Source organism: Podarcis gaigeae (assembly GCF_964106915.1).
Source record: "Podarcis gaigeae genome assembly, chromosome: 13".
Taxonomy (NCBI): Eukaryota; Metazoa; Chordata; class Lepidosauria; order Squamata; family Lacertidae; genus Podarcis; species Podarcis gaigeae.
Genome location: NC_139689.1, coordinates 27,420,950 through 27,436,299, shown reverse-complemented (window position 1 = coordinate 27,436,299; position 15,350 = coordinate 27,420,950). Strand labels below are relative to the sequence as shown.

At 41.3% G+C, this 15,350-nt stretch overlaps 2 protein-coding genes and 1 pseudogene across 3 annotated transcripts; all 3 read left to right on the top strand.

Annotated features, from left to right (window-relative positions):
• Nucleotides 1–2,005: 2,005 nt before the first annotated feature.
• Nucleotides 2,006–3,983, top strand: LOC310829681 (olfactory receptor 8U3-like; annotated as a pseudogene). The gene has a single exon. The product of its transcript is annotated as an olfactory receptor 8U3-like (transcript).
• A 4,360-nt stretch (nucleotides 3,984–8,343) lies between these two features.
• Nucleotides 8,344–9,330, top strand: LOC310830865 (olfactory receptor 11A1-like; the record flags this gene model as incomplete). Its single annotated transcript, XM_083710701.1, has 1 exon — nucleotides 8,344–9,330. One exon carries the CDS (start codon nucleotides 8,344–8,346, stop codon nucleotides 9,328–9,330), a length of 987 nt encoding a protein of 328 aa, XP_083566827.1.
• Nucleotides 9,331–13,544: 4,214 nt separating this feature from the next.
• Nucleotides 13,545–14,507, top strand: LOC310829611 (olfactory receptor 6B1-like; the record flags this gene model as incomplete). Its single annotated transcript, XM_083708318.1, has 1 exon — nucleotides 13,545–14,507. One exon carries the CDS (start codon nucleotides 13,545–13,547, stop codon nucleotides 14,505–14,507), a length of 963 nt encoding a protein of 320 aa, XP_083564444.1.
• Between the last annotated feature and the right edge of the window lie 843 nt (nucleotides 14,508–15,350).

Genomic DNA, 15,350 nt, shown 5'->3' with positions numbered 1-15,350 from the left:
CATAAACACCACCCTCCAAACTACTTTGGGACTGGACTCAAGGTGGAGCAGGTGGTCCCCAAGTTGACCCAGGGAGGGTTGATGGTGTGGAGGGGAGGTGCACAGCCCAATTATTTTGACTTTTAAATCCACGCATTTTAGTTTCTCTTGAAGTCTCTCCCCCTCCCGAGAAGGGATCCTGGTGCCATCAGATTAAGAATTCCATTGCAAATGCTCAAAGATCCTCCAGAGCTATCATAAGATTCTTCTATAGAAAAGGAGGTCAATATGTTCCTGCTGCCTCCCAGGTCTTTGTCGCAAAAATACTTCCACAACTGATGTATGGCACCCAGATATTTAATTGTCAAAAACTCAAGTCCCTGGAATCTGTACAAACTAAATTTTACCGCTCCCTACTAGGGTTACCTACCTGTGTTTCCAACACAGCCATTAGGCTGGAGGTAGGTCAACTCCCTATTAATGCCAGGATATGGATCCTGAAGATTCACTTCTGGCTAAAACTCATATTTTTCCCAGTGGGAGTGGCTCCATTGACTCTATTAGACCCGTTCCAGTCTAAATGGAGATTGTTGCTCTATGAAAAATTGAAGGGCCTGGGGCTTTCCCCACAAGAACTTATAGCCTCAGGTTTTGAAAAGGCTAAAAGGATGGTGAGCCAGCGAATAGGAGATGTAGAGCTTCAGGACCATATGAGCAAGATAGATAAATATCCAGCCACCCAAGATTATGGAAAAGGGTTCAATCTAACACCATATTTGCTGGATTTACAAATCGCAAAATACAGGCGGGCGTTTACCCTTACCAGATTTGATGTACTGCCATCTGCCTTACTAAAGGGCAGATACGTGGGCAAACCCTATGCTGAACGAGTCTGCCCATGTGGTCTGAAAGAGGTGGAAACGGCTTCACATGTGTTGCTACACTGCGACCTCTATGGGGATATCAGGTCATTGTTTATTTCCCCTATCGTTCAGAAATTTCCAGGTCGATCTGAATCTCAGCGGCTGAAAATCCTACTAGGAGATAAAAACCCAGAAGTAACACTGAAAGTGGCCAAATTTTCTGCGGCTGCGATCAAGCGGAGGGCATTAGCTGTAAAAAAGTAAAAGACTTGACCCCTGGACAAGCCCCCTCATTTTTTAAGTCCATACATACATTGTAGTGTGTGTGTGTGTGTGTGTGTGTGTGTGTGCATATGTGTATTGCTTTTATGTATAATTTTACAATTTTTAATTGACACCATTACTCCCCTTGTAAACCATCGCTGTTGTTTTTTCTGGTCTATGACCGTAATAAATTAATTCATTCATTCTCCCCCTCCCGGTAATTTGCATGTTTTTCTGACTTTCTTGTGCTTCTTAGTATGATTAATTTTGTGAATGGGTTTGATACAACTTACTAATCATGTTCAGACACTATGCCTGCATAGGGAATAGTAACCATGGCTTCCCTGTGTGCTCCATACTGACCATCTTGCTTTGAATGTTTCCTTACTGCACAGCGGTGTCTAAACATGTTCAACAAAATGGACTTAGAAAATGCCTGCAGACATTCCCATTCCATGCTGGTACACTGGGTGTGCAGCTTGCAGGAGACATTGCAGGCATGTGTGCATACCCATCCACACACCCTACTCTTGTTGACTTGGACTTTTAGGAGGTCGCACATGAATTTCACTTCAGCTGAAATGCAGTGGCAGTCTAGGGAGGGTGTGGGAATCCCATGAGAAATTCTGGTAATCAAACACTTTTGCCTTCCCTTGAAACCCTTTGTTTTGTCTACTTAGACATTCCCCAAAGAGATTTACAAGCAATACTTTTTATTACTTATTCAGAAACAAAGAATCCCTCAAACATTTCCTAAGACATTAATTAGGACATGAATGCCTGCTGCTTCTCACATTCTTCTTAAGCCCGATATAAGAAGCCATGGGTGTTAAGGACAGAGTCAAGTACTGTCACTGCACTGATCCCTGAGAGGTCTGTGTATGAGGAAACATCATATCTATGCTTAAAGAATATGACTTTGAAAAATCAAAACAGACCACATACAGCTTTGTGTTTTTACTCACAGAACACACCTTGCCATATAAGCAAATTGTGATATATTTTCCTGGATACCTGTTTTCATTTTTCACCTTCAACCTATCATCTCCTAAGTGGATTAATGATAGGAAACTATTTGTCTACTGATATTTGCAGAAGGTGAGTTAACAAACGGAATATACTTTCTCGTGTGCTCAGACTCTGAAAGAGGTGGCAAATTTTCAGGGTTTGTTGTTGCAGGGTTGATATGAACTGTTTGTGTATTGCCTTATGGAACATTAACTCCTGACTCCTTCAGAAGCTGCCCAATTCTTTTATTGAATCAGAGTGCACTCCTTCCTGTTTGCCTCCTTCTCGTGTAATGCTTCTTATGTAATGCTAATCAAACAGATTGCACTTCTCCTGCTAAGCTGATGAAAAGGATGCAGAAACCAGAGGAGAGAAATGAAACCATCATTACAGAATTCATCCTTCATGGCTTTGGAGACCTATGTGATCTGCAAATTCCTCTCTTTGTGGTGTTTCTAGTTATTTACATCATGACTATAGTTGGGAACCTGATCATTGTTGTGCTAGTTGTGAGAGTTCAGCACCTCCCGTACCCCCATGTATTTCTTCTTGGGCATTTTGTCTTGTTTGGAGATTTGTTACAGCTCAACCATCCTCCCTAGAATGCTGGCCAGTTTCTTAACTCAGAACCAAGCTGTGTCTATTTATAGCTGTTTTCTTCAGTTATGGGCTTTTGCGGTTTTTGCGGCTGTAGAATGCTATCTCCTGGCAGCAATGTCTTATGATCGCTACTTGGCAATTTGCTGACCCCTGTACTACTCCACACTTATGAATCTCAAGATTTGCCTTCGGCTTGTTGCTGGATCTTGGATTGGCAGCTTTGTGATAAACACAGCCTCATTTCTCTTTATATCACAGTTATCCTTTTGTGGCCACAATGTCATCGAGCATTTCTTTTGTGATTTCACTCCATTGATTAATCTGGCCTGCAGTGGCGCACAACAAGTTAAACTGGTATCAGCCATTCTGGCTTCTTTTGCTACCCTGCCACCATTCATTCTGACCGTAACATCATATGTGTATATCATTGCTGCCATTCTTCGAATCCCCTCTGCCACAGGAAGGTAAAAGGCCTTCCCTACCTGCTCCGCTCACCTCATTGTGGTGACCATTTTCTATGGCACCCTCACCATTGTGTATGTTTTGCCAGATACCAATGAACTGAAAGAGCTGAACAAATTGTTCTCTGTTTTTTATACCATCTTGACACCTTTGGTCAATCCCCTCATATACAGCCTGAGGAACAAATAGGTGAAAGAAGCCCTGAGAAAGTCAGGTAGCCAATTTTGTAATTCACATAAGAGTGCATTGACCTCTTGTTTTCAAATCTTATGATGGTGTTTCTAAACAAGGAGGCTTGATCATGTTGAATTCTAATATCACTTGGAATATTCTCCCTGTATAGCTAAGGAGGGATACAGCAGGGTACCATCTGGATTGGAGATTAATAGTGAATCTCATATCATATTTGGAGCTTTCCAGAGGAACCACAATATATGAATGAATATAGATGAAAATTGATAATTGAAATTTTTTCTTGTACATACATAACTCACACAACTTCTAAGTTACTTAACTTTCCTTGGTCCTTTCCAGTTCAATTATTTTGAAAGTCCGTGTTCGTTTCAAGATGAATTGTAATGAGGAAAGAAAGGGCTTCTTCTTCAAGAAATTAAAACACTTAAAAGGATTCTGCTTTTGTTTTGGCTGTATTGAACCCCTTGGGTATTCTTTCTAGTACCCTCTACATTTTGGCCAATGAACATCAGAGATGTACGTCATGAATCACATATAACAAATCAACTTTCTTTTTACAATATCTTTTCCTAATGTTCACACTTAGTCACACTTATCACCTATCCCTCTTTTAATATTATCATCACTCAGTCCTGAATCACATCACTCTGTCTCATTCGTTGTATGTTTCATGCAGTGGCTGGCCATGTGATTACAGGCCTTTTCAGTAGTGGACCCCCATTTGTGGAATATTCTGGCCAGGGAAGTGCATCTGGTTCCAACATTGGTGTTTTTTAGGTGCCAGGCTAAGATACTTACTTTTACCCAGGCCTTTGGTAGTGAAACTAGCCTCTACTGTGGTGTTCATCTGGTGGGATAGGATATCTCCATGCTGTGTCCTTGGATGGCCATCTACAACATTTTGCATTGTACATTAATTTTAAATTTTATGGCTTTTTAATGGTTTTACTTGTTTGCATTTTGTCTTCTTAAGTCACTTTAAGACTATTTTGTATAAAACCCAGACTCTGCAATCATCACCTGAGTTCCTTCTTCATGTGCCTTGAGAGGTCAGCAACACAAGAATGTGCCTCTTCTGCAGTGGCTTCCGTCTTGCGGAATGCTCTCGCAGGGAGGCGCCTTCATAACATACGTTTAGGAACCAGGCAAAAACCTGGCAGCTATACTGGTGACTGGGAGTGGCCGCCGAGACCATATAACACCGGTCCTGAAAGACCTACATTGGCTCCCAGTACGTTTCTGAGCACAATTCAAAGTGTTGGTACTGACCTTTAAAGCCCTGGATGACCTCTGCCCAGTGTACCTGAAGGAGCATCTCCACCCCCATTGTTCAGCCCGAACACTGAGGTCCAGCTCCGAGGGCGTTTTGGCAGTTCCCTCACTGCAAGAAGTGAGGTTACAGGGAACCAGGCAGAGGGCCTTCTCGGTAGTGGCGCCCACCCTGTGGAATGCCTTCCCATCAGATGTCAAGGAAATAAACAACTACCTAACTTTTAAAAGACATATGAAGGCAGCCTTGTTTAGGGAAGTTTTTAATGTTTGATGTTTTATTGTGTTTTTAATATCCTGTTGTGAACAGCCCAGAGTGGCTGGGGAAACCCAGCCAGATGGGTGGGGTATGAATGAATGAATGAATAAATATTATTTTTCCTCTTCTCCCAGGCCTTTGGCAAATTAAACAATTTATGGCCTTTTAAACCATGTGGGTGGATGTTCTTGTTTTGGTTTCTAACTATATTATGTATTTTTGTGTTTTTATATTGTAAACTGCCCTATAACCCTCAGATGAAGGGTGGTATAGAAATTTAACCCATAATAATATTAATAAAATAAAAAGTATAAATAATAATAACAATAACAATTCTTCCCTGTGTCTAACACACCATATTCTCCATATAATAAATCAACATACCACATGACTCTGGCATATATTATTCTTACTAGTCACATACCCCTCTCCCTGTTTCCTACAAATACAATGTATACACTTCTTGCACAGCTGGTTAAAGTGGTGCCCCCCCCCCTTGGCCACAAGTCCCTTTCATGTATTACTTGAATGACCAAGATAAAGGCAGGCAAGACCAGATGGGTATAGCCACCCTCATATAAATCACACACTCAGATAGAACATTGATACACATACACATGCTCTTTGGGATGTACTATATGCTAGCTGTTATCTAAATGTTAAAAATATTATATTTTTGTGATAAAGAGAATGGCAGGCATGAAAAGAGTGACCGTGCTCTTTGAAATAAACACACACTGAGCCAAGGGAATCTTGGGTGACCAAGCTAAGTGGGTTAGGTAGAAAGAGCACCATCCATGGGGTGGGAGCTTAGATCAGAATAAGATATTCCTTCATGAATCTTGATCGCAAACTCTTTAGGACTTTGAAGGTTGAGATTATAATATCATCTCAGTTAAAATACAACTGTTTCAAATAAAAATAAATATTTTTCTACTCTTCTCCTTTTTTTGATTTTGGGATTGAAGCTGAACAAACTCACTATCCAAGGACATCCTGGAGAGGGCGTGGGGCTCCTTTGAATAATTTCTCTAATATTATCTATCATAAATTATTTGGGCTTCACTTGAAATTCTTTGGAAATTGATTTTGCAATGATGCTCCTCAAATAGATTCTCAGTGATGTTTTTCAAAGATTACTCCACTACAACACTAGAATATCCCAAGAGGTCAATTAGCCAATAAGTGCCTGTTTCTTCTTCATAAGAAATTACATTCTGGATAAGAAGTTCTGAGCATGAGGGGGAATCAGCCATTGTCAGTGAAACTGATCCAGCAACATGACTGGAGAAATCTTCATTTCATCCCTTAAAATTATGGAATTGATAACAAACCAAAAGACCTTTTTCTGATCAGTTCTAAAGAGTGACTCTAGATTATAATCAAAGGTGAGTAGTCCAAGTTATCTATTGCTTTAGATCCCAGTTTTGAATTTTCTGCACATACTGTTGTTGTTTAGTTGTCTTAGTCCTGTTTGACCCTCCGTGACCCCATGAACCAGAGCATAACCTTGGAAACTCTCACTTTCAAAGCTTCTCCTTTTTGATGTCCATGAAGTTTTCTTGACAAAATACTGGAGTGGTTTGCCAGTTCCTTCTCCACACATACTGAATACATGATTATTCCAAACAGCCTGCCATAAAAACAAGTCCCCTATGGTGACCAGATGCAAAGGAGGACGGGGCTTCCATGCCCTTTAATTGTCTCATTCTGTCTTCTCTCCAGCCTACACTACTGTGACATGCTCAGCTGTTTTTATTAGATAACTTCTTTTTTTGTCAGGAGTCCTATCCTCATTTGCATCTAATCAGCCAAGAACTCTGTCACAAATTAAAGAGGAGCTTCTTTCATCTCTCAGCTTTAAGCAGGGAAATGTTAGTGCAACCGGCTTGCAGAATTTTGGTGGAACAAGTTCAGTGTGAAATCAGCCACTCATTTATCGGGTGACCAATGCTTATTAACCAGCCACCTAGTAGGAAGGCTTATAGGGAGTTTATAGGGCAGTTTGGCCCCCATTTTCAAGCTTGGTGGGCACAGGGATAGCTTTTCTGGTCAGAGTGAGTTAATTTAATGTGGCCAGTTATGAAAGGAGAAAAACCAGTAGATGCAGATGGTTTTGTACAGTGCTATGGTGGCTGCCCTCCCAACACTGGTGTCACTGCAGCTTATCTGAGTGGGGCGGGGGAAGGACATGGTGGCAGTGAGTTTGGGGCTGAAAGGGTACACCTATGGAACTAATGCCACTTTAGTATTTCTTAAATTATGGGAAGCCTAACCTCCTAATGCAGTTGGGACAGAGTTAATTCTGGGCTCTGTGAATGCAGTGATCACATGAACATACAAAGCTGCCTTATTTGGTATGCAGTTCCAACAATACACTCACCAGCTGACTTGTGAAAACAACTGTTCATACTCTTCAGCACTTAGACATTGCATGGCCACACACAATATTCTCGGTAAGATATGAAATGCTGGAGCAGTGATCTGCTGCCAGATCATAGCATGGCGTCATTTGTATGGTGAGGATTCCCAGCTCCATTTCTCTGTTACATCTGAATCAGGAGAGGCTGTGACTGTTTTCAAAGATGCCTAGCTGCAGTGGTTGGGTGGATGAGAACCAACAAACCAAAGCTGAATCTTGTCAAGATAGAGACACAAGGTTTCACACCATCTGAATAAACAGTTGGTGTGTAGTTTGTGAATGATCCTTGATCCACCTTTGTCATTGGAGGGCCAAATTACCTCTTTGCTTAGGGTGGGATGCCAACAATGCCCTTTCCTTGGTCACTCTGATTCATGCATCAATTACTGTAATGCTCTTTTATGTGGCACTTTCATTGGAATTGTTCCAGAAGCTGCAACTGGTGCTATTGCACTTGAGTTGAAGGAACTGCAATGCCTGACATTCAGCTACAGGGCCCAGTTCAATATCTTGTTGTTAACATAGAAAGCCTTGAAGAATTCAGGACTGTGTTACCTGAAGGACTGCTTGCTCCTGCATGGGCCAGTAAGATCACTTAGATCATCTAGGAAACTTCTAGTCATGGCAGTGCACCCTACACAGTATTATAGGGTAGAGACAAAAAAATTGACATTTTCTGCTCTTGCCCTTGTACTATGTGCCATATGTAAAGCAGTAGCTATCAGTTGCTTCAGATATCTTGTAAAGACTTACTGTATCACGATGCTCTGGTTTTCCCTGATGCATAAGATTTTACACAGTTATATGTGCTTTGAGTCCCCTACATTGTTTTATATACTCTTATATGGATACTTTCATGATTTTAAGCTCTGCTTTTAAATTAAGAAATTGCAAAATATAAAATATACTGTATTCTTCCTTCCTCTTGACTACCTCCCTATTTTTTCCTTTCTTTCTTTAAGCGATTTTTTTTTTTTTATTGTTGATTGGACAAATTCCATTCCTCCCTTCAACTGAAAAAGATGCAAAAACCTGCTGGGCGTAATGAGACCATCATTACAGAATTCATCCTTCGTGGCTTTGGAGACTTCCATGACCTACAAATTCTTCTCTTCATTGTTTTTCTCATGATCTACATCATGACCATGGTTGGGAACTTGATCATTGTTGGACTAGTTGTGACTGATCGGCACTTACACACACCCATGTATTTCTTCCTTGGAAATTTGTCTTGCTTAGAGACCTGTTACAGCTCAACCATCCTCCCCAGAATGCTGGCCAGTTTATTAACACATAATGATAGTGTGTCTATTCATAGCTGCTTGGTCCAATTCTGGACTTTTGGGGTTTTAGCAGGAACAGAATGCTATCTCCTGGCAGCAATGTCTTATGATCGTTGCCTGGCAATATGTCGACCACTGCATTATTCCACACATATGAATGCAAAGGTTTGCCTCCTGCTGGTGGTTGGATCTTGGATGAGCAGCTTTGTGATGGACACAACAGTATTTATATTTGTATTGCAGCTAACATTCTGTGGTCACAATGTTATTCAACATTTCTTTTGTGATTTCACTCCATTGATTAATCTGGCCTGCAGTGACACACGGCGGGTTAAACTCATATCAACTGTTCTGACTTCAATAGCTACCCTGCCACCATTCATTCTGACCTTAGCATCATACATGTACATCATTGCAGCCATTCTTCAAATTCCATCCACCACAGGGAGGCAAAAGGCCTTCTCTACTTGCTCTTCTCACCTCATTGTGGTGACCATTTTCTATGGCACTCTCATCATTGTATATGTTTTGCCAGATACCAATGAACTGAAAGAGCTGAACAAATTATTCTCTGTTTTTTACACTATTTTGACACCTCTAGTCAATCCCCTCATATACAGCCTGAGGAACAAGGAGGTGAAGGAAGCCTTGAGGAGAGCAGGCAGCCATATGTGCAAATGTGCATTCAACTCTGGCCTTCAAATCTTTAGATGTTGCATAAGGTGACTAGACTTCCATAGCTAGAAAAAAAAGGAACGATATGGAGTTTGTGAACCTCATACACACTAAGAAAGGCAATATTCAAAAGTCATTTAGGCTATGTTCTAAGACCTTGGAGACATGTTACAGAGCCCTCTGTATTGTAGCTAATGAACATTATAGGTGAACACTGTAAGCTACATATGACAAATCAATTGCAATACCTTTTTGCAGCCATTCGTAATGTCCACACAATTAGTCACATACTCATACCATTCATGCAACACCCTCTCTAACATTCCCATTGCTCTGCCCCTAAGCATGTTATGCTCTCCGGTGTCCAACACATCCCATTCGCGTAATGTATATAACCCATCAACATAGCATATCATTTCCACATGCACTTCTTCTTACTAGTTACATACCCCTCTCCATTCCCTTGAAATACGATGTTAAACCTTTCCACACACCGACTCAAGTGCCACTCCTTCTTTCTCACACACAAGCCCCATTGACCAAGCCCCCTTACTCACGTGACCAAGGCAAATATAGGCTTGGTCAAAATGAATGTGGTCATTTCCACTCCACCACGAAGCCTACATACTCACATGCATATGTATGCACATATTTTTGTGGTGTGTTTTTTTTTACACACTAGATCACAGAAGAACTGCTATATAAAATTCAGTGAAATGTGGGTTTCAAAGGATATTTGTGTTTTAGTTTGCATCTGGGAAGTGTGAAACAAGCATGCTGGTTTTTAAGTGAAAACTGTGGAGGAGGAGGAGGTGCACAAGGCAAGTGTGGCACAAAAAAACTATACATCTTTTGGTCTCACATTTGCAGGAGGCAGCTAACTTGTGTGAGAATGCAGGACCAAAAATGGGACATTCTGGAATCCAATCAGAAGCAGGGATGGCTTCTGTAATTCTGGGGTGTCCCGGTCAAATTGGGATGGTTGGAGGATATGCAGATCCAGCAGACCCTCATCCAGCGACTGGTAAGGAGCACCATAGCTTCTGACCTCTGAACCAAGGGAATCTTGAGTGACCAAGTTAGGTGGGTCAGATGTAAAGATCACCATTCATGGGGTGGAAACTAGACCAGTATGACATATTACTTCAAATGTCTTGGTCTCAAACACTTTAGAACTTTAAAGGTTTAAATTACATTCACCACCTCAGTTAAGATAGAGCTATTTCAAATAAAACATAGAATTGTAGAGTTGGAAGGGACTCCAAGGGTCATCTAGTCCAACCACTGCAATTCAGGACTCCTGCCCACAGCTGTTACTGGGTGGACTCGAACCACTAACCTTCTGGTTAATGGCCCATTGCACCACAGGAGAGACTAAATATTTGAAATGCATTTCCTTATTCTTCTCCCTTTCTATTTGCTTTATTTTATATTTTGGGATTGAAGCTCATCAAACTCACCATCCAAGTACAACCTTGAGATGGGGTGCTCCCCCACTCTTGAGACATTTTCCTAATGTTATTATAAATGATGTTGGTTTCTCTTGAACTTTTTGGTAGTTGAGTGTTTGGTGATGCTCCTCCTCCTTTTTCAAACTTATCCCCACTCCAACATGGGCATATCCCAAGAGGTTAATTAGCCAGTGAGTGTCTTCTTCTTGCTTTCTTCATATGTAATTACAGTCTAGATAAGAAGCACTGACTATGACACAGAATCAGCCATTGTCACTGTAACTGATCCATCAGTATGATCAGTGAAATCTTCATCTTATTACCTGAAGAACGTGAATTTCATAATATAGCAAAATGCCTTTGCAAACATCAATCGTATACTGTTCCTGTCTAAAGATTAGAAACCACTGGTAAGTAGTTGAAGTTTTCCCCTGTGTTGGATTCCAGAATAGCATTTCCCTCACATGCTGAATACACAATTATTGTGATATAAAAGCAACTCTACTCAGTGGCATAGGGTGGGGGTGCAGGGGGGGGGGCCGGCCGCACCGGGCACAACATCTGGGGGTTAGGGGGCGCAAATCCACGGGTTAGGGGGCACAAATTACTTGCCTTGCCCCAGGTGCTGACAACCCACGCTACGCCACTGACTCTACTATGGTGACTAAATGCAAAAGAGGGCAGTGCTTTTATGTCTCTTAACTGTTGTATAGAAACAGTGTTGTGTCTTCTCTCAACATTTCAGTACAGTGGTACCTCGGGTTACATACGCTTCAGGTTACATACGCTTCAGGTTACATACGCTTCAGGTTACAGACTCCGCTAACCCAGAAATAGTGCTTCAGGTTAAGAACTTTGCTTCAGGATGAGAACAGAAATCGTGCTCCAGCAGTGTGGCAGCAGCAGGAGGCCCCATTAGCTAAAGTGGTGCTTCAGGTTAAGAACAGTTTCAGGTTAAGAACGGACCTCCGGAACGAATTAAGTACTTAACCTGAGGTACTACTGTATTTGTACATGCTTGGTTGTGCCCGTTACAAATTCTTTTTTTGACAAATGTTCATGGCAGAAGTGACCTTTCCCTCTTTCACATCCAATCAATCAGAGCTCTGTTGGGATTTTAATAGGGGCTTCTCTAAGCTTACACCTGACACTTTTAAATATCAAAATGTGTTTTTGTGAAACAGCTTTACAGAATTTCATTTCAAGGCATTCTGTGGGAAAGCAGTCACAACAATTCCTGTGTGGAGAATGCTTATTAATCCTTAACAAGCAGAGGATTTTGCAGAGATCATACAAAGGATGTAGCTTGGGCCCACCTGGAAGACTTGCTGAGCACAGGGAAATGATCCTGTACAAGACAATGCAACTATTTTTTTAAATTTCAACTTGGCCAACTGTAAAAGGAGAAACACTAGGGCAGCTGAGTCTGTGCCAGAGACCCATCCTCCTAACACTTGTGCCCCTGCAGCTTACATGGATTGGATGGAGTGATGTAGGGTGGCAGTGAGGTTGGGGATGTGTCAGTGAAATGATGGAACCAATGCAGTGCTCCTGCCAATGCGCCAGTGCATCCCAAACCTTACAGCTGCCCTGCCTCCTCCCAATCTGTATTAGCTGAAGTGATGTAGGTGTTGGGAAGATGGATCCAATGCATCACCCCACCACAATGTGCTCCCAACAATGCCTACCACTTGCTCCTAAATCCTGCCACTGTATGTCCCCTTCACCTGGTAAACTGGCAAGCAGGAGTGTCCAAAAGGCACGGGAGAAGAAATTCAAGGGAGCCTCACACAAGGGAGGAAAGAACCTGGGAGGCATGAATGGGAGGACGACTTGTCCCACCTCCCATAAACCTGGTGAATGGGCTTTGAAGTGGGGTGTGCAAATCAAGAGTTTCTCTCTTGCACCTTCTGACCACCTTGGGGGCTCTGTTTACATACAAGAATGAGGACATTGTTGGGGCATTGACCCTTTGCTGGTCATGGTAAATGCCTGACATTGCTATCTTCCAGAAATGGCCCTAGATAATCTATTGAAACCTTTGAATTTACTTGTCTTGCCCATACCTTGCTTCTTTTACATCTTAGGTTGACCACAAAGGGACCATTATTTTATCTCAAATCAAGAAGCTTGAACACACATTTATACTCTATACATAACTTCTCAGTGTATAACTTGAACACTGCTAATAATAACATATTTTTAAAAATTCAAGTTTCAATGTGTCCCCAACCCCTACCCAAACTGTTTTAGCTCATAGTGAGGTCTAGCAGTGAGAGCTTTGTGTTGTCAGCTAGCATCAGAGGGATTAAATAAGAGTGCAGTAACATATGGAGAACTCTGATGAATCCAACTAAAGGTCTATCTAGTCAGTGTCTAGTTTCCCATAATGGCCAACAAGATGTCTCTGGGAAGCCCACAAACAGCATATGAGTGCAACAGTCACCTCCTCTTGTCCTTTCTCTGTGACTTGTATTCATGGGTATACTGCCGTTGATCCTGAAGGCAGTATACAACCCTCTCAACTAGGAGGTTGTGATTTAATGGCTGTTGCTTACAATTGATGGGAAAGGTTAATATTGTTTCCACAAACTGTATATTCTGTCATGGATGCATAAGAATCCATAGAAAGACGGTCCTGGTGAATAAAAAAGACTCTTGTATTCCCTCCTGTGCAATGATATTATAACTTCAGCGATATGGCTCTTGCTTATGTAATATTGACTCTCCTGATGATTGTTCCTGTTTGTATTTGTACTTGCAAAACGAAGAAAACAATGGTCACACCCCACCTCATCTTTTCTATTTCACCAGATGAAAACCATGAAGAAAGAGGAGGAGAGAAATGAAACCAACATAGCAGAATTCATCCTTCTCGGTTTTGGAAACATCCAGGAACTCCAGATTTTTCTATTCATGCTGTTTCTAATTATATACATTATGACCATGGTTGGGAACATCCTCATTGTTGTACTAGTTGTGCTTGATCAAAGCTTACACACACCCATGTATTTCTTCCTTGGGAATCTGTCTTGCTTGGAGGCCTGCTACAGTTCAACCATCCTCCCTAGAATGCTGGCCAGTTTCTTAACCAAGAACCAAAGTGTTTCGGTGAATGGGTGCATTGTGCAATTGTGGGTTTTTGGTTTCTTGATAGCAGCAGAGTGCTACCTCCTGACAGCAATGTCCTACGATCGCTATGTCGCAATATGCAGGCCCTTGCATTATCCATTTCTTATGAATTTCAAAATCTGCCTCCAGCTGGTGGTTGGTTCTTGGATCGGCAGTTTTGTGGTAAACGTGATCTTGTTAATTTTTACACTGCAGTTAACCTTCTGCGGCTACAGTGTTATTGATCATTTCTTTTGTGATTTCATTCCAATAGTGAATGTTGCCTGCAGTGACACACATCAAATAAAAATTCTGTCACTTGCTCTGACCTCCATCTGCACACTGCCACCATTCAGTATAACAATAGCATCCTATGGGTGCATCATTAATGCCATTCTTGACATCCCATCCTCCACAGGAAGGCAAAAGGCCTTCTCTACCTGCTCTTCTCATCTCATTGTGGTGACCATTTTCTACAGCACCATCATCGCTGTGTACATTTTGCCAGATACCAACCAACTGAGAGAGCTGAACAAAGTCTTCTCTGTCTTTTACACAATATTGACACCTCTCCTCAATCCTCTAATATATAGTCTGAGGAACAAAGAGGTGAAGGAGGCCTTGAGGAAAGTAGCTTACAAATATGCACATATAAGAGTTTATTAAAGCCATGATTTCAAACTGAATGATGAAGCCCTTTTCTATTACAAAGGCATCATTTTGTACTGGATGTAGGTCTTCTTCTGAACTAAATAAGTGCAAGCCTTGGAAGTAACTGAATGGAACATTCTCAGGGGACTCTCATGCACTCACCTTTCAGCTGTCTGTGGAAAGGTTTGGATCCAAATAGAACAATATGAATGTAAATCTAAGTGTTGAAAAATACATGTTATGCAACCTCTAAACATTGCATATGCACCTTGCTTAGAACTAATTGTTATTCCTTTCATGCTATATGGAGGTTGAACTGGGGTTTGTTAAGCATCTGCAGTGTGAATTCAATGGACTACTGTTCTGACCAGCAAAATGAAACATAGAATCATAAAATTGGAAGAGGTCATGTAGTTCAATCCCTTGCAATGCAGGTATCACAACATGCAGTCCTCCACCCAATTTGAAACCATAACGGACCCTGCTTAAACATTAGTTTACACCGCAATGCATATATTTTTAGCACATACTAATGACTGGAAGAGTTTTTCTTCTAAGAATACCACATTTCAGGTAATTTTGCTTAAAACCCCTCTTTGGATAGTCAGCATGTGATAAAAAAAAATGTTCAAAACAATTCTTGGAAAAATATCTTCTGAGAAATGTTGGGTCAGTTCTAAGAAATGTTCAGCTTCCCTTATCATTCCCGATGAGATGTGCTTCATTGAGCTATTCCTCAAAGAGATATTTAATCAACACAGTGTTTAAAAACAAGTTTTTCTTTAGAGACTAATTACGCCATAATGCCCACTGCTTCTCACACATCCCTTTGGCAGTTGTAACCTAAATAATAAGCTT